At 40.0% G+C, this 20,339-nt stretch overlaps 1 protein-coding gene across 1 annotated transcript in view; it reads right to left on the bottom strand.

Annotated features, from left to right (window-relative positions):
* Positions 1–16,658, bottom strand: part of FRZB (frizzled related protein) — a 34,291-nt gene extending 17,633 nt beyond the window's left edge. The window contains exons 1-2 of the mRNA XM_029225596.1: positions 15,397–16,658; positions 8,402–8,449 (exon numbers count right to left, since the gene is read on the bottom strand). Of these exons, the coding sequence (XP_029081429.1) occupies positions 8,402–8,449; positions 15,397–15,874 (526 nt within the window). The 5' untranslated portion in view covers positions 15,875–16,658. The remainder of the gene's footprint in view (positions 1–8,401; positions 8,450–15,396) is intronic.
* Positions 16,659–20,339: the final 3,681 nt, after the last annotated feature.

The following is a 20,339-nucleotide window of genomic DNA, read 5'->3' as shown; positions in this document are numbered from 1 at the left end:
TGCTTAATTTAGCTCAAAAAACAAACCTTGAACATTGTAATAAAGGTCTCAATTCACAGTAATTTGCACTTTGTAAAAGGGAATTGCCTAAGATTGAGGGAACTAACACTATATTAATATGAAAAGGAAATTTAGTTTTATTCCTTTAGGATTTATGTCACTGGAAATTTTAAAATAAACTGTCTTTCAGAAGGTTTCTGGATCCACAAGTCATTCAGGATATACAAAATGTAGAGAACCAATGTGATATGCCTGTTTTCTCCTGTGAGATCTGAAGTGTTAGTTTTGTGATATATAAAAGAGGTCAATTAAGAGGGAATTCCCTGGCAGTCCAGTGGTTAGGACATTGCCGAGGGCCCTGGTTCAATCCCTAGTCGGGGAAATAAGATCCCCACAAGCCACTCAGTATGGCTAAAAAAATAAAAAGGTCAATTAAGAGAAAAGCAAAGGGTCTTTCAGAACATCATGCATCCACTCAATGTCAACCACACAGAAAAGAGGTGGGAGAAAAGGGTAGTGCAGTCAACTCTTCACTCCCTCCCTGTTCTTGGCACCAAGTATGCCTGGTACAAGGGGTGGTGAATGGTGGGTGGATGGACTAATAAGTTTATTGGTAGATGGACTATGAAGTTCCAGTACTGGGGATCTGGGAAAACAATGGTGCCACATACTAAAACAAAAGTTGCAAGGAGTAAATTTTTAATGAAAAGAAAATTATTAAATAATGTAGTATTTGAAGTACAAATAAGCTGCCCAGGTGGAAGTGTTTACTGGAGGAGAAATGTGGAAATCTACCTGCGAGAGTGATCAGAACTGTCACAAGAGTGATAATTAGGCCTATGTGGCTGAATGACTTCCAACAGGAAGAACTCGTAAGGAGAAGCAGAGGTCAAGCACAGAAACTTGGGGAATGCCCCTGGCTGGTGGACAGGAGGAAAAGAACTAGGACAATCTGGGTAATAGCTCAGGGAGAAGAACACTTAGGAATAAGTATTAATCAAAAGTGTCCAGGGACTTCCTTGGTGGTGTAGTGGTTGAGAATCTGCCTGCCAATGCATGGGACACGGGTTCGATCCCTGGTCCGGGAAGATCCCACATGCCATGGAGCAACTAAGCCCATACGCCACAACTACTGAGCCTGCACTCTAGAGCCCGTGAGCCACAACTACTGAAGCCTGCGTGCCCTAGATCCTATGCACGGCAACTACTGAGCCCACGCGCCGCAACTGCTGAAGCCCACACCCTCTAGGGCCCATGTGCCACAACTACTGAGCCCACGTACTGCAACTACTGAAGCCCTTGTTACCTAGAGCCTGTGTTCCGCAACAAGAGAAGCCACCGCAATGAGAAGCCTGTGCACCGCAATGAAGAGTAGCCCCAGCGCAACTAGAGAAAGCCTACTTGTAGCAACAAAGACCCAACACAGCCAAAAAAGAAAAGTGTCCAATACTGGAAAGCAGTGAAAAAAGCATATATTTGTAAGCTACTATATAATTACAAAATACGATTTCTATCTATCCTAATTTTATTTTCAAATAAAGGGTAGAAGTTGCCACAAGTGAAGTCAGCCTCTATAGTCAGTATACATTTGCACCAAAGGAAAAAAAAAATTGGACTCCTTCCCAAAATTAGTAGGAAGCCAAAGGGGAGGAAATAAATTTGGAGAAGGAAAGAGAGAGAATGGGTCTATGCTACCCAAGCTAGGCATTGGTCATCCCAATAAAAGGGGTGGGGGGGGGGGGGGTGTCCCGGCGGGGCTGGGGGGGGGGGGGGAAAGAGGGGGGGGGTTGGGGGGGGGGCGTTGCCACGGCAGGCCTGGCAGGTGCAGGCAATCAAGAATCACGTTACTCAGCTGCTCAGAGGAATTTCTCAGAAGCACCTTGGAAAAAGGGTCAGGAAGGTGTTAGTGAAAACTGGGAGAGTACCCAACTTAACATCAGCAGATATTACTCATGTTTCCCTAATTTGAAAATATATCAGATATGGGACTTCCCTGGCAGTCCAGTGGTTAAGACTTCGCCTTCCAATGCAGGCTGTGCAGGTTCGATCCCTGGTCGGGGAGCTGGGATCCTATGTACCTCCTGGCCAGAAAACCAAAACGTAAAACAGAAGCAATATTGTAACAAATTCAATAAAGACTTTAAAAATGGTCCACATCAAAAAAAAAATCTTAAAAAAAAATTTTTTTTAAAGAAAATATATCAGAATTCAGCAGTCAATATGATCTGATTTTATATTAAAAAAACAGACCCAGAATAACAGGTTAAGTAATTTGGTCATGCTTACACAGTTAATTAGTGTCAGAATTTACTAACTATATCACCTCTTTGGGGAAATTTGTGTTTTTCAAATACAAAAGCTCATAAATTGGTCACCATCACCAAGTAGAAAACTGGGGCGGGGGGGGGGGGCAGGATTCTTTTTCAGAATTGTTTTAATAAACAACATATCTTTTCATTACACCACTTGAATACCTGCCTTAATTTTCTGTGTTGATTTGACAGACGAAGTGACTCAGCAGACTAGAACTAAAATTGTTTTTCTCCATATTCCGTGATATGGAAACTAGAGAGAATGTACACCTTATTATGATAGTGGATTTACAACAGCAAAACACACTCACAAACTGGAAGCTGCTCAGACGGTCACTATCTCCCAAAAGAGAAGACTGTTAGCCTTTGAGGCAAAGGATAAATTAACTGGAGAGAAAGAATTTCATTTCCAGATTCCAGACAGAAACAGCTTGACACTTTTGAAAGAGGGGTTATGAGGGTTACAATGTTTTTGTGTCTTCCTCATTTCCTGCTTTATCATAATCGACCTCAGCTGTTACATTACTCCAAAGCACAAAATTTTGAGTGTGAACAAATTTTCTTTTCTTTTGGAACATGTGACTATGTCAGTGTGTTTCTTCACAAGCAAATGAGCTTGGTTTTGCCTCCCTGTTAATTTGTTTTCATCACTCCCATTATACCAGGGGACAGGAAAACATTTATAAAAGAGAAACAGTAAACACTGAACCCTGGAACACTGTATTCATTCTAGGTAGTTTTACACATTGAACTATCTTTGTGTATGAATGTATAGTGTCATTAATGTCTTCTCTCTTTCACACACTGAAGTGCTATATTATTCTAACCATAAGTTCTAGACAAATTGATAGCACATGCATGCGCTTGGCCTGAAATTTTGACTCACTAATTGTACTACACACTAATGAGGTTTTCTGTTTGTTTTCAGCAAATGTGAATAGCAGGAGTGATCCTTAAAATAGCACCACTACTGGACACCAGTGATTTCCAGCTAATTTTATGACACTATAAAAACACTCAATTACATTAAAAAGGTAACAACATAATTCTAAATAAATCATTTTAATTCACTTCTGTTTTTTAAAAGATAAATGTTTGGTGCACACTGCCTCATGTCAAATACTTGTCACTCTGATAAGATTCAGTGGAAATCAACAGTAAAAACTCTTCCAATCTAATGAAAATTGATGTTTCAAATTTATTTACAACTTACTAAAGATTCCACTTCCACCTATAAGACACCTTACAAGGCAGTACATACAGACCCAAACCAGTGCACATTACTATTTCCAGAAAGTAAGAAAGAAGTATACAGTAACTAATTGTAGTTGTAAAGTTCCTGCAGAAACAAATGCAGCATTAGTCATAGTAAAAAAACAAAACAAAACTAGAAACAGTGCAAATGTCCAGGAACATTAGAATGAATAAATGAAGTGTGGTATACTCACATGATAGAAAACTATATAGCAATGAAAATTTAGAAGTTCTGCTATACACAGCATAATGAAGAACAAAGGAAGCCCCACACACGCACGCACACATGCACACACACTATATATATATTAGGATTCCATTCATAAAAGTTGAAAATCAGGCAAAATTAATCTATGCTGTTAGAATTTCTGCTAGTGGTTACCTCTGGGAAAAAAGGTGGAAGTAGTGGTTTGGAAGAGGCACAAGGAAGTGTTTCTGGAGTGCTGGTAATTGTATACATCTTGATCTGTGCAGTGGTTACATACGAGTGTTTATTTTGTGAAAAGGCACTGGGCTGCATGCTTATGATTTGTGCCTTTTCTGCACGTATGCCATACTTCACTTAAAGGTTTATTTTATGGAAAGATGGAGTAAGTAGACTCCATCATGTCTCTCCCACTGAACACAGTTATCAAACAGAACGCAAGATGTTGCTACTTAAGGACTCTGAAAAGTAAACAGTAGCAGGAAGTTTGAGGAGAAGCTCAGTACCATCAGACTGACAGTGGGTTCATCATTCTTTCCACCTCTGGTACCTCCCAGCCTGGTTTCAACACAGCCAGGAAGTAGTATCATGCAGAGTCCTCCAGGAAAAGCCCCCTGGTTCTGACTCAGGAAGTCAGAAATGGTCTCCTAACACTCCATTCTCTTCTATCCCCATCTCTGAAGCAATCGTGGGACAGTGGTGGCAGCAACAGCTGCTGCAAGGGAGGTCCTTGGAAGCCTAAAATGCCGATGGAGGGGAACCTTCCTTTCTGATGTGGTGTCAAGAGACTGGGACAAACCCCCATTGCTTTGTCCTCCACCACTTGGCCCCTGATACAGAAGAAGTCACAGGAAGTATATCACAGAGTGGGATAAATAAAGCTCCAGCTTTCTGGCCAAAGGACAATAAGGGGGAGCCCCCAAGGAACAGAAAAGTACTAAGGCAATCACAGAGAAGGAGGAGCTTGGGAAATGATCCCATAAAAATACTTATGAACTGCTGGGCTCACCCCTGGGTATATGTGAATCTGACACTAAACAGTATACTATAGACTTTGAAAACTCGACTATGGTATAAATCACAGCCCTGATCTCACACTGGCCACTGAGTAGTATACACATGGGATAGATCTGAAAGGCACTGCAAATGCCTTTGGAAGTGGAACTGATATTGAAATCACAACCCACAGAAGACTACTCAGAATTTGCAGCCTAACCCAGTTAGGTAGACTGCTGCTAGAACAAAAATATCACCATTTCCCATAAGATTTTAAGGACCCAAAGTCTTAGAACATAATATTCAAAATGTCCAGGGTCTAATAAAAAATTACTCTGCCCATGAAGAACCAGGAAAATCGCAATCTGTATGGGAAAAGACAATCAGATGACACAAATGTTGAAATTATCCACCTATGATTTTAAGGCAGTTTTATAAAAATTCCCCAAAAAGTAATGGTGAATACCCTTGAAATGAAGGGAAAGATAGAAAGTCTCAACAGTGAAATTCAGGATATAATAAAGAACCAAGAGGAAATCTTAATTTTGAAAATTACAATAACGGAAATTTAAAAGTTCATTGGATGGGCTCAACAGCAGAATGGAGAGGACTAAGGCAGGAGTCAGTAAACTTGAAGACAGGCCGATAGAAACTATCCAATATAAAGAACAGAGGAAGGCTGGGAGGGAATGAGCAGAGCCTCTGGGACCTGTGGGAAATATCAAAAGGTCTAAAATTCATATCATCATCAACTCACAAGTAGAAGAGAATGTGGTATAAAATATTTTTTGAAGAAATAATTGCTGAAAGCTTCCCAAGTTTGAGAAAAGGTATAAACTTATAGATACAAGAAGCTCAATTAACCCTAAACAGGATAAACCCAAAGAAATCAATGTCCAGACATACTGTAATCAAACCGCTAAAAGGTAAAGACAAGGAAAACACTATTGAAAGCAACCGGAGAAATCTGATGCATTACTTACAGGAGAACAACGATCTGAATGACAACCAATTTCCCATGAGAAACACTGAGGACAGAAGTAAATGAACTAACATTTCTTAAGGACTGAATGAACTGCCAACCCAGAATTCTATATCCAATGAAAATATCCTTCAGGAATGAATATGAGATAAAGACATTTTTAGATGAAGGAAAACTGATAGAATCTGCTGCCACCAGAACTGCTCTAAAAGAAGTATAAAGGAAGTTCTTCAGACACAAGGGAAATGATACTAGAACATCAGGGAAGAAGGAAGAAGAACAAATTATAAACATCTGTATAAATACAGTAGGCTATTTTTCTCCTCTTAAGCCGTTTAAAACATATTTAATGTTTGAAAGAAATATGAATGGTTCAAAGAGAATACTACATTGTCTCATGGAAACAGATATATATATATATATATATATATATATATATCAGACAGACACATACATGGCTGTGTCTGTGTGTGTGTGTGCACATGTGCACATGAGAGAGAGAGAGAGAGAGAGAGAGAATGAGAGAGAGATACATTCAAATAACCCAAGAGAAAGCTAGGAAATTGGAAACAGGAATGAAAAAGAGAGGGAACAAACATAAAACAAATAAAATAGTGGCTCTGAATACAAAGATATTAATAATTACAGCAGATGTAAATGATCTAAATATACTAATCAAAAGACAAAGGTTGACAGAATGGATAGAAAACCAACACCAACAAAAAAACCAACTATATGATGTCTAGAAGAAATTTATTTAAAACATAATGATGTAGGTAAGTTAAAAGTAAAAGGATAGAAAAAGATACACCTTGCAAACACTAATCAAAAGAAAACGGGAGTAGCTATATTAACGTAAAACAAAATAGACTTTAGAAAAAAGAAAATTACCAGAGATAAAGAGGAACACTGCATCATGAAAAGGGTCAATTCACCAATAAGACATAAAAATATTAAATGTGTACACACCAAATAATATCACCTTTGACTTCATGGAACAAAACTGACAGAACTGAAAAAAGAAACAGAAAAATCCACAATATTTGGAGACTTAAACATTTCTCTCTCAGTGATTGATAGATGTAGTAGATAGAAAACCAGCAAGAATATAAAAGAACTAAAAAAAAGTATCAATCAATGAATCTAATTGACATTTAAAGAACATTCCACCCAATAACACCAGAATATATATTTCCAAAGTGCACATGAAACATTCACCAGGATAGATCATATCCTGGGTCATGTAATAAATCTTAACAAATTTAAAAGATTAAAATCATACAGATTATATTCTTTGACCATAATGGAATTAGAATAAAAAATTAATAGCATAAAAAGAAAAGAAAAACCTCCAAACAGCACCAAATTTAACAACACAATCCTAAGTAAGGCATGAATCACAAAGGTAATCTCAAGGGAAATTATAAAACATTCTGAACTGAAGAAAAATCAAAATAAAACCTACCAAAATTTGCAGGATGCAACTAAAGCCATTCATAGATGCAGAGCACCTAGAACTCTTAAGTATTGCTAGTGCAAAACTGAACAGTCATTTTGGAAACAGTTTGGCAGTTTTTTATGAAGTTAGACATACCTCTATCATTTAGCCCAGTAATCATATTCCTAGATATTTACCCTAGAGAAATGAAAACTTACATTTACACAAAAACCTATACACAAATGTTTATAACAGCTCGGTCGATGATAGCCAAAAAGTGGAAACACCCTAAATATCCTTCAAGATGTAAATGGATAAACAAATGGTAATACATCCAAGTAATAAAATATTCAGCAGCAAACTGGAATGGACTATTGATACATGCAAAAACTTAGATGAGGGCTTCCCTGGTGGCACAGTGGTTAAGAATCTGCCTGCCAATGCAGGGGGCACGGGTTCGATCCCTGGTCTGGGAAGATCCCACATGCCGCGGAGCAACTAAGCCCTCAAGCCACAACTACTGAACCTGCGCTCTAGAGCCCGCGACCCACAACTACTGAGCCCACTGCTACAACTACTGAAGGCTGTGTGCCTAGAGCCCGTGCTCCACAACAAGAGAAGCCACCGCAATGAGAAGCCCGCGCACCGCAACGAAGAGTAGCCCCACTTGCCGTAACTACAGAAAGCCCACACGCAGCAACAAAGACCCAATGCAGCCAAAAATAAATAAATAAAATAAACAAAAATTAAAAAAAAAAACTTAGATGAATCTCAAAGGCATTTTGTGTGTGAAAGAAGCCAATGTCCAAAGTTTACATACTCTATCATCCCACATATGGCAATCTCAAAAAGACAAAAGTATAGCAATGAAGAACAGATCAGGGATTGCCAGTGGTTAAGGGTGGGAGAAGCTCAAGGGAACTGGGGTTTTCTTGTTTGTTTGTTTTGAGGTTGTGGAACTGTTACGTATACTGATTGTGGTGGTAGTTACACAAATCTAAATATGCATTAAAATTCATAGACCTATACACCAAAACAAAAGATCAAATTTTACCATGTTAATTTAAAAAATAAAATTAATACAAATAAATATTTTTATTTGTTTACTTTCCAAATATAAGACACAAACTTCCCCAAATAAGATTTGAATATCTAGGTAACATCAAGACTAATCTGACCACAAAAGAAAACTAGGAAGATAGTGATATACTCACCACTGCTTGCCCCTCTACAGTTTCCATTACTAGAATCCATAGGAAAATCTGAAAGGAGGTGATAGAATAAAGTAAGAATCATAACATGTTCATTATTATTTCAAGAATTCCCATATTAAAATCTAATTCAGTCACAAGTTGATTTGGGTAAGAACCCAGGTGTCTCAAGGAAATTGATTCTTGTTAGTGTTGTAAGGTTGACACTCTATCATTTGTAGGTCAAATAAGGACACAATGTATTCTTTCATGTGATTGACAGTTGATATACTCTTTTGAATCTTCATCAACTGTGCATACTATTTCAGTATTTAACAAACAAAGTTTCTGAGTTTCACAAAAACTTCCTGTAGCTTTAAAGCCCATGAATATATTAGGTATTCACCCAACACATTTCTTGATGGCTAAAAGAACTAAATACACCTCTTCAATAAACAGATGTATCACACTTCACTGGCATACATTTTAATCCTTAGTGCTTAAGGAAAGCATGCAGAAAGCATTCTTGTGCTCTGGGTTAACTGCACACTAAACAGTTCGTTTGCATAAAGGAAGCCTACCATCCAGGGGACTACTCAAGCCAGTGTAATTAACAGACACAGTAATAATTGGAATGTGCCATCAACTCTTTTCATGATCCCCAAATCCCAGAAAATGATAAAATGATAAATGGTAATGAAAACGGTAATTATGTAAAGTTCTTCTTTGTTCTAGTTTAGAAATCAGCCTCTAATGAATAACACTGAGTGCCCCAGCAAAGCACTATGCTGTACCTAATTATATGTTCTTACTGACACTTCAACTCAGTACACTTACACGAGCATTTTACATTTGTATTAACACTTTATGTTAAATGAGTTTAATGCCTCTGTTTATCCTAATAGAAAATAATGTTCTTCCTCTGTCCTTTTTCTTCACAGGTCATATCATGAATAAATTAAACAAGGAGGGGTAATACCATTTTAGAACATAACACCCAAAATTACAACTAATGAATTACTTTCCCAGGCTTAGTAATCATTAGCTGGTATTTTAAAAGGTATATCCTAGGGAGTTTCCTGGTGGCCTAGCGGTTAGGATTCTGGGCTTTCACTGCTGTGGCTAGGGTTCAATCCCTGGTCGGGGAACTGAGATCCCGCAAGCCTGCAGTGTGGCCAAAAAAATTAATAAAAAATAAGAAAAAAAGCTATATCCTAGGAAAGATGGCAGTCACCAAATAAAAATATAGATAATTAGGCAACAAAGACTTGATTCTAAAATGTTTGGTTCCACTCAGGTCAGATACTATGAATTCTATTCTTGAATAAGTCTAATATTCATGTGATAATATGCATATGATTTATACAAAGATGATCTCTCCATAAATTAAAAAAGTATATTGATCCACATTTAAAATAATTGCTTAATGTCAAAAGGTTGAAATAAAACTGAAAGATAAAATTCTTCTCTTGGAAAAAGAAAACCCCTTTGAAGCAGCTGAACCTGGGAGCTTGGTTTTCTTCTTTTACTCTTATTCACAGGAAAATGTTTCTACACTTTTTTAAGTGCTTAGACATCAATTGTTAGAATTATAAGAGAGAAAACCAAAGTTTGCTGATCATAAATAATCCAAAAAAATGTTTTCAGAAAGTTAAACTTAGGAATTCTAACAAAATTATCCTAAATTAAAATAGTGGGTATTATTAGTAGGTTTTAATGCCCCAAGGATTTCAGGTAGGGGTCATAGAGGTTTCCAGGAGAAGAGTTTTAAAAAAGAGCTGGAGAAGGAAAGGAGGGTTTTCCAAATAGAGAATAGCACATGCAAAGGTCTGGGGTGAGAAACCACAGGACTCATCAAAGGACCTGCAAGTCTTCCAGTGGGGCTAATAGAGTGGTGTAAGCAGAGAGAAAGGAAACTAGAGAGGTAAGAAGGCATGAAATCATGAAGACTAGAGGCAGATATCAAAGGATTTTAAACAACAGATTTGTACTTCAGAAAGATCACCCTGTTGGAATAGGGAGGCATCATACTGGAGGTCAGCAAGCCAATTATCATTCTAGCTCCATAATGCATGGAAGAAATGGTGAGGCCAAAACAAAGAAAGTACCATTAGGGAAGAAGGGGAGGGAACTGGATTCAGAGTAGATCTAATAGCACTTGATACCTATTGAATGTGGGGGATAAAGAAAAGGGTGGAAGCAAAGCTGACTCCCAGGCCTGGAGTATGGGTGTGGCGGTGCCTCTTAACAATATAGAAAATACTAGAAGAGAATAGTCGTATGAAGGTAAGGAGATGATGAGTTCACTCTGGGGCCTGCAGAGACTGAGGGGCTCAGGGTTAGACAGGAGAGTCTGGAATGTATGTCTTCTGCTGTCTCAGAAGTGCAGAGAAGTACTTGTCTCTTATCTCTTGGAATCCATTGTCCAGGACTGTCTTCTATTCTCTTAGGCCATATATAAATGGGCTTTTGAAATGCAATGAAGAAAACTTGTTCCTTTAACTGAAATCTGATGGTTGAAAGACACAGATTCTCTGTACAGTTAGTATCACCTATTTCTTCATAAGAGAGGAAATATAGCTTAGAACAGGTCCTGGTTTGAATCTTCTTTCTATTAATAGCTTTATGGACTTGGTGCACTTAACTTCTCTAGATGCTTCAGCTTCCCTTTGTGCAGATAAGAGTAATAGTATTATACCTACCATGCAGTTATTATGAGAATTAAATAAATTAATATGCACTGCCCACTTAAAACAGCACCTGGAACATACTAGGTGTTGTTAGTTCTTATTCTGTGCCCGCCAATGATTCTTGTTCTGAGAATGACACGTCCTCTTCCCAATCACATTAATGTTGATTTACGATTTATCATTCACTTCACATGAATATTTCTTTTTGTTCTTCACAATCTCAATGTTAAAGTCAAATGACTTGCTCAAGGTACAACATTAATGGCAAATCTGGGATTCCAACTAAGGGCCCATAACTTTAAAACTGGTGGTCTTTAAACTGAGGATATATAGCCAATTCTTAATCATTTAAAACTCTGTATGGTGGTTCTTGGTCTCCTCTTTTGATACACCTAGTAGGAGGGGAAAGGACAAATATAACTTAGTCATTTTTGCTATTTATAGCAAACAACTATTTAGAATTTTGTGGGAACAAGATAAAAGTGAATTATTGAAATACAATTTGGAAACTACATAAGATTCCATTATAATTGTGTTAGCTATAAATAGAATTTAATATCATCACATTCTAAAATACTCTTCTCTACCCCATCCAGAGTGCCTTTCGATATTTTACATTATGAAGAAGCTTTAGAATCATGTTTTCTCTCTAGTCTTAATCTAAAATGTCCATTTCTCCTTTCCATTCCATTTTCCTCCTCATATCACACTAAATAATTCTCCCTTCTTGGTATTTGGCCCCTCAAATATTTGTAGAACAGGGCTAAAGAAAAGGCTGCCTGTTCCCCTGAAAGTGGAGAAATGATTAAACAGCAGTGCATGCATGTGAAAGTTGGCACAGCTCTGCCAGGCGAGAGAGGGCTGGGAGAAATGTGCTGGGCAAGAGCTGGGGTGACAACAAAAAGCAGCAATGACTGAGGAGCGATTATAAAGCCCTTGGCATGGCAAACCAGGAGGCTGTATAAACACCAGTTAACTATCATACCATACATTTTCTTAAACACTCAACGTCTACATTTCTGAGATAAACTATTTGTAACTAACAGACATCCATCAGACTCATTCTTTATACCTATTGCTCCCAAAGGGATTTGTTCTTGAGCCTGAGGTCCAGGTCCATTTGTGTACAATGAAATACTAAGTTTATATTCAGGAGAAATAAGATCCGCTTTCCCAGTTAGTTCTCAGCGTGAAGCTTGTTTCCCAGAGTTGAATTGATAAAGATCTAGGCCGTATCTGCATTTACCAACAGACCATGTTTGTCCAAAAAAACAAACAAAAAATCAATTTGAATAACAATGATAATAATGGTAAAATAGCAACAGCAGCAATTTGTTGAAGACCTACTATGTACCAGATGTCCATGGGATGTAGGCAGTACGTCCCCATGTTACAGATTAGAAAACTTTGAATTGGAGAGGTTATATCATTTCCCTATAGTAACAGTTGGTATGAGGCCAGAGTCAAGATTCAATACCTACCTAGTCTGCCCCATTCCAAGCACATACCCTTTACTCACTATACAATATTAAAGATTTGACTAATGTCTTAATTAACTGGCTGGATGACTAAATTGAACTGAATTCTCAGATAAAGCAGGTGTACATGCAGTCTCAACTCTCTAGTAAATATAAAATGTGGAAAAAGAATAAACTTCATGTGAATTTCTTAGTAATAATCAGGAAGATACGATATTTTCTTTATAAAAATATGTTTGCCCCTAATATTTCAAAACAAAAAGTAGTTTGAAGCAATATTTCATTTCAATAAGATTTTGCTTTGTAAAATGTCCTTAAACTTGTTGGTGGAGTCATAATGTACTACAGGGGAACAGATCTGAGTGAATGGTAGGATTTGAAAATCCTCTTGACATTGAAGGAAAGTAAAAGGTGGTTCCATTTTATTCAGGGAGACCTCATTTTTATATTCTGCTAGATTCTAGGCATAAGACATAGGAACTCTGTTTATACCTAGAGGAAGGAAAAAAAAAACCCTGCTTTGTGAACTACCATATCCCACTGAACCAAGGAGCATATTGCATCGTAAATTAAACTGGCCACATGTGGTAGTTCCTAAGTAATTCCAGGTGCCTGACAGTTTGACCCAGGATAGGGAGTGTAATTTTCAGCAAGCTGGCCTTGGAATCCACCATTCCATTCCCCTTCCCCACCTCCCCTTCAGCTCCCTCCTGCCACAGTCTCTGATTCACACTGAGGGTTATGGTAAAGGGAAAGGGAAGGGAGAACATCACTAAAATACAGTTCCAACTGCCACCTACCCCTACTTCTTTTTCTAGCAAGGATGCTGTCAGCAAAGCACATTATGGCATTTGAAAGCAGCTTAGCAATCGGGTTCCATGGACTGACAAATTGTTTCCATGCATGTCCTATTTGAGGGCTTCAATGAGGCAATTGTTCTACATTCGGTCTGATGATAGGCAACTTAAGGGACACTTAAGGAAACTGCTTTCCATTCATATTGACCATGGCTTTTGAGAGCCATTAACCTTGCCAAACCTCTCTCATTTGAGGTGCATCTCTAAGAGAAGTTTCAGAGCAAGAGGAAGAATGCATTTCAGTGTGAACCACAGCCACCTTATTCCTAGCCCTTGGCCTGAGAAGAGCACCAGCATTTAACTAATCTAAGCGTCTGGCAGACCAGGGCAGCAACTGAGCTCTCCCAGTGTCTGCACAGCCTGTAACGTTAATGAGTACAAAAGCTCAAGAGTGCTCTTTTAGACCAAAGATTAATAAGAAATACATTTCTTTTTGATTATTTTAAACAACCAGTTGTTGGTTCGTCATTAAAATCAAGACGACTATAGGGGTAGTCAAAGGTGATAAACTGAGGTGACCATCAAAAATCTCTTGAAATCTTTCTGTTCAGTTTGGTTTTGTACAAGTACTTTTCCCCTCCCCACTCACTGTATGTTAAGTGGGTCAATGTGCACAGAATGCAATTTTTCCAAATCAATTCCCGGACCACCAAGAACTATTTTACCTAGAAACGGACTAAGGACATGAGCTTAGGCTGAGCAAGTTGAGAGGCAGAAGAAAAAGTTGATGCCCCAGAAATGAACAGAGAAGGAGGTATAAAGACATCACATCTAAGGGCAGAGTTGATCTGGGGAGGGTGTGAAAGAGGACCAATCATAAAAGATTGGGTTTATATTTAAAGTATATGAAGGGTGAAATTTTCGCGTTTTGGGTGATTGGTAGGAATGATTTTGAGTTAGAATTAAACAGACTATAATGAACTAGATTTAGCTGGGGTCTTAAGAGTTATGACTTCCCTAATTAGACCAAACACTAGTGAGAAAACAACTTGTGATCGATTCCATTTACTGTAGAACTGCAATAAAGTTTTACAGTAGGGAAAGATTGAAATGAACCGGTGGTTGATGCACACAGAGAAAGGGCATAAAATAAAGTATCAAAGACAAATTATTTGCATAGCTTAAGAGTGGGATAAGGGGTGAGATTAAAAATAACATTACATGAGTGTATGATGATAACACGCCTTAAATATAACTCCTTTCATCCATATGTCATTTACAAAATGACTTGAAGGCATGTGGGAATGTGAAAGGAGCCCAGCAATTTCACTCCGCCAGCTCTGTGGCTGCAGGAAGTTTTAGGAGCTAATTAGCAGTGGATGGCAATGTTTCCCAGCTATTTCAGTCTGGAATGGAAGAACAATTTATCTCATTGAAAGGAGGGGGAAATTTAAGGTGAAGGTAATTGCTCAAACTGGATGTTGAGCAAACACATACCACTAACATCTGCGGGTTGGAGTAAGGTTACTGGAATTATCTTGGCATTTTTAACGATTAGAAGAAAACAGTTCTTCAGTTCTCTGTTTTCACCATACAATCTTGACAAGTAGCTAAACACAAGGAATATAGAAAACTGATGACTGAGAATGCAAGAGAATCAGGCAAGAAAGTTAAGTGATTCTAAACAAATTAAGAAAGTAAGAAAAAAGCATCACTATAGGAGATGTGGTTACTTGGACACATAAAGAAGAAGCGAAGGGGCAGTGTTGAGTAGAAGTGTGATGGGAGTGGAGGGAACTGAGTGTTTTAGAAAGACAGATCGCCTATTGAAATAGAGTGCATCTGTTGGAAGGGTGATGAGGTGAGAGAAAAAAAGGCATGGTGCTCGACAGAGCAGTAATTAAGAGAGACATTAAGAGAAGTGATCCAAAGAGAAAAGACAGAAATCAGAGAGTAAAGGCGAGTAACAAGGACTCCAAGAAGTAAGCGGCTGGAGGACGCGCTTGGGCGGGGGGGAGGGGGGGCGTCGCAGGTTGTGCAGTGTCAGGACTCACCGGCTCCGTCTGCAGTGACGATGGCCTCGGGAGAGATGCACACGCCGCGGTCATAAACCGGCAGCTCCTCACAGGCCAGGCTTTCCGGCCACGAGTGGCGGTATTTGATGAGGATGGGCTCACAGCCCTGCCGGGCCCGCTCGCACACAGACTTGCAGGGCTTGATGGGCTCGTGCTGGAAGTCAATGGTGCAGATGGGCGCGTACATGGCGCAGAGGAAGAAGAGCAGATCCGGGCTGCAGTGGGTGCCCAGCAGACCTTCGAACTGCTCGATGGCCAGGATGGCGTTGGCCTGGGTGCTGTGGTGCAGGTGGTTGGGCATCTTGGTCATGTTCCAGGGCAGGGACTTGCACAGGGGGATGCGGACGGGCTCACAGGCTGCCGCCCGCGCTCCGGGCACGCGGAGCAGGCAGAGCGCAGCCAGGGCGAGCAGCCCGGCCCGCAGCAGCAGCATCCCTCCCGGGCTGCCGCAGACCATGATCCCGGCGGGACGGGGCAGGGTGCAGCAGTGCCGAGGACGCCAAGAGGCCCGCTCCGCCGTCTCCTCCTCCCCCCTGGAAGTGGACACAATGATCTGGGAGCTTCTCCTCCCCCGGCAATCTCACAGCTTCCTTGGATCAAATTCCCCCAATGGGGTACCACGAGCTTCGCCGAGCTCCAGCCGCCGCCGCCCCTGCCGCTCCTGCAGCTCTGGCTGCTCTTTCCCGATGTCTAAGCCTTCTGGGGCCGCAGCATCTATTTATTCCTCGCTCCCTCCGGCAGAAGCATCGGACTTCGCAGATGAATCAGATGAGAGGAAAACAAGAGGAAGCGAGGGAGAAATAAAAACAAAAGTAGAATTCAGCTGAGGTAGTTGGAGCTCTGGGGTGTCACCTCCCCTGCATTACAAAAAGGTGCTAAAAGAAGCATGAAATTCTCCTAAGTGAGGAGGAGGACCAGAGGGGGCTTGGGGAAGGGGGGAACCAGAGGGCAAGGACTCCTAATGCGGGAGGACGGTGCAGGAAGAGTTTGCAAGTCTCATAGGCTGAGCAGAAGGTCCAATTTTTGGTGTGAGCTGCGGCCAGCCAGCCGCAGGCAGGAGGGCACCAGCAGGAAGAGCCTCGACGGGAGGTCTGTGGCTCCGACCCTCTGCTCTTCACTTTCCTACCTACTGACCCGACAGGCAGCTCCGCCCCGGTGCAGTCCCAGCCCTCCAGCGCTCGCTCCCCTTCCCGGGAAGGGAGTGAGGGGTCCGGAGAGAGGTCTGTGGGTTGGAGGCGGAGGAAAGGGAAGCCTGGAGAAGCAGTGAGGATGCGAGAACCCAAGACAGAGCAGACTTGAGACGACCACCTCTTCCCCACCCACACACGGGGGAGCACCCCGTCAGCCCCCCACCCCCGGCTCCAAAGGAGAGCCCCCGGCCTCTCACTGAAGAGCCCACCCCAAATCCCCACGAAGGAGTGCCCCCAGTTCCCCACTTGGGAACCCACCCGAGCCCCACGCTCCCTGGAGATATTTCCTTTAAGCAAACTATAGCCTCACCTCTGTGATCACCGGCTCTGCAGAAAGTCAGACCTGAGGGGGGAAGACTTAAGCAACGTCACTCAATGTCCAAGTCGCAGGAAACAGGGACCCCTGCAGCGGTGTTGGAGCCTTATCAACCCAGAGCTCCTGACTACAGAGGTCTGCATTTTGAGTAACTAGGTGGAGGGAAATCGCCTTTCATACAATGAGAAGAAACGCTATATAATTACAAATAGGCCACCAGAAGCAAGATATGGGTGGGTTTTCTGTTGTTGTTGATATTTTGTTTTTCCTTTGCCCTGCAGAATTAAAACTTTTGAGTTTTGCTTTTTAAGCTTCGAATTGAAAATAGCTTTAAAGTACCTGGGCATTTTTTTTTTCCCGATTTTACTCACTAAAATAAAATGGCATTTATTAACTCTTCTCACCAATAATTTCACCTAACACTTGAGAGATGTGTAGGAAAATTACACTACACTGGTAATGATAATGATGATAATGACAACAATAAAACCCTTTTCATCCAAATGAGCTCAATCTAGAAAAGAAAATGGAAAACAGATCCCCTCCTGGTCTGCTCCTTCCACTAATGAGCCGCCTCTTTTCCTCCCTCTCCGCCTTCCTCCCTTTTCAGGGCAAATTGTAAATGAATGACCTACAGAGGCACTCCTACTCTGCCCTTTCAATGGGAAATTACTGAGCAAAAGGATTGCAGAATGTCAGAAAACACAGCCTTCATTGAGAAGAGAAGGAAACAAACCCTAAAACAAAACAGGAAGTCACCTTTGCTCTGCATCAGTGAAACATTTCGCTGCTTTAATCCAGCCATTTATCACAGTCAATAATAAGCAGACAAAAGATGCTTCCACTTTAGAGCACCAAGTGAGATGGTTTCCATTCCCCAGCATTGACTTGACAGCACTTATAAAATGTCAGTGCTAACCTGAGTTTATGGAATTTTATCTCTAAAATGACCATAAACAGCCATTTGGGACTGCAGTAAATTATTTCAGAAGGAAGTTTGTTCCACTTAGGAGAAAAGAAAAAACAACAGATGGCAGGTAGGGAGTCATTTAAGTGAGTATACCAACTTTGCCTGGCCTACAATTATTTAGTGTCATTTAACAAAAGAAAGCCAAAAATTATATAAATGAATTAGATGAAAAATGATTTAGTAAGTAAAATTTAGGGAAAAAAACAAATATAAAAACAGTTAATAATAGAGCCTTTGGGGGGGCTCTGTAAAGAAAATGTAGGTGGAATCTTCAATAAACTAGAAGGAAGAAGTGAGGAGTAGATATAATAGATTGTTTGATAAATATATTTTCCTGTTCATCTTAAGTCTTAACAGCATGAGGGAAAAAAAATGAGCCAGTTGTTTTAATGGTTCTACAATTATCTGAAATAAAGTGTGTTTGCCTTCCCCTGCACATAAGTCAAATATCCCCTTTGTCTAACATGTATCCTCACAACTTTTCTATAATCCAAATTTCTCTTTATCAAAACCTAAAATAAATTTCAGAAGCCTTTTTGGGTTTTGGTTTTTTTTAAATTTATTTCTTTATTGAACTATAGTTGATTTACAATGTTGTGTTAGTTTCTGGTATACAGCAAAGTGATACCATCATATATATATATTATTTTTCATATTCTTTTCCATTATGATTTATTACAGGATATTGAATATAGTTCCCAGTGCTATACAGTAGGACCTTGTTATTTATCCATGCTATATATAATAGTTTCCATCTGCTAATCCCAAACTCCCAATCCATCCCTCCCACAAGCCCCCTCCCCTTGGCAACCACAAGTCTGTTCACTATGTCTGTGAGTCTGTTTCTGTTTTGTAAATAAGTTCATTTGGGTCATATTTTAGATTCCACATACAAGTGATATCATACAGTATTTGTCTTTCTCTTTCTGACTTACTTCACTTAGTATGATAATACCTAGGTCTATCCATGTTGCTGCAAATGGCATTATTTCATTATTTTTTATGGCTGAGTAGTATTCCATTGTATATATGTACCATGTCTTCTTTATTCATTCATCTGTTGATGAACATTTAGGTTGCTTCCATGTCTTGGCTATTGTAAATAGTGCTGCTATAAACATAGGGGTTTGTGTATCTTTTCAAATTATAGGTTTTTTTCCATATATATATATATATATATATATATATATATATATATATATATGACCAGGAGTGGGATTGCTGGATCATATGGTAACTCTATTTTTAGTTTTTTAAGCAACCTCCATACTGTTTTCCTAGTGGCTGCACCAGTTTACATTCCCACCAACAGTGTAGGAGGGTTCCCTTTTCTCCATAGCCTCTCCAGCATTTGTTATTTGTAGACTTTTTAATAATGGCCATTCTGACCTGTGTGAGGTGGTACCTCATTGTAGTTTTTTTTTTTGGCGGTACACGGGTCTCTCACTGTTGTGGCCTCTCCCTTTGTGGAGCACAGGCTCCGGGGCACAGGCTCGGGAGGGAAGTCCCTCATTGTAGTTTTGATTTGTGTTTCTCTAATAGCTAGCGATGTTGAGCATCTTTTCATGTGCCTATTGGCCACCAGAAGCCTTTTTGAGTACCCTGCCTGGTTCTGATCATTTTTCTAGTTAGTTCCCCTTGAACATCATTCACTTTTGCAAATTATTCTTTAGCACTTGCCAATTGACTGCTTCAAAAAAAATTCTTCATTATTTCATCTGGGTGGGCTGTGCCTTCCTAAATAGCATGTATGATTTTTTTTTTTTAAAGAAGAGACTTCATCTTCTATTTCTTTTGAAATAGTCATTTGAGAAATGTTGGCTGATGGAACTTGGAATGCAATATTTTAAATATTAAAATATACATATATTAAAGAGAAGTAAAATACAAACAGTAAATTATGACAGCCAAGTTTGAAAAGTAGGCTATACAATCATGAAGGAAACACAAATGAGATATGGCATTGTTTCCACTAGTAGATGAGCTGTACCCTCAAAACTGAGTGCCTGGGCTTCCCTGGTGGCACAGTGGTTGAGAGTCCGCCTGCCGATGCAGGGGACGCGGGTTCGTGCCCCGGTCCGGGAAGATCCCACATGCCGCAGAGCGGCTGGGCCCGTGAGCCATGGCCGCTGAGCCTGCGCGTCTGGAGCCTGTGCTCCGCAACGGGAGAGGCCACAACAGTGAGAGGCCCGTGTACCGCAAAACAAAAACAAAAACAAAAACAAAAACAACTGAGTGCCTTCAAACAGGCCCACACTAGAGAAAATTAAGGGAAGGCTGAAACCGGGTGCCCCAGAGGAAATAGGTCATTGGTAATTTGTTTCTCTTATGTTCTATTCTACACCACTTTATTTAACCAGCGTTTAACTGACAGAACACTGATCTTCTTGTAAAACTGCACCTGGGCTACATGAAAGACAGATGATTGCTTTAGACATTTCTCCCT

This window comes from Monodon monoceros, unplaced genomic scaffold, assembly GCF_005190385.1.
Source record: "Monodon monoceros isolate NGI ecotype Baffin Bay Population unplaced genomic scaffold, NGI_Narwhal_1 Super_Scaffold_16, whole genome shotgun sequence".
NCBI lineage: Eukaryota > Metazoa > Chordata > Mammalia > Artiodactyla > Monodontidae > Monodon > Monodon monoceros.
The sequence above is the reverse complement of the archived record's forward strand: the minus strand, read 5'-3'. Positions and strand labels throughout refer to the sequence as shown.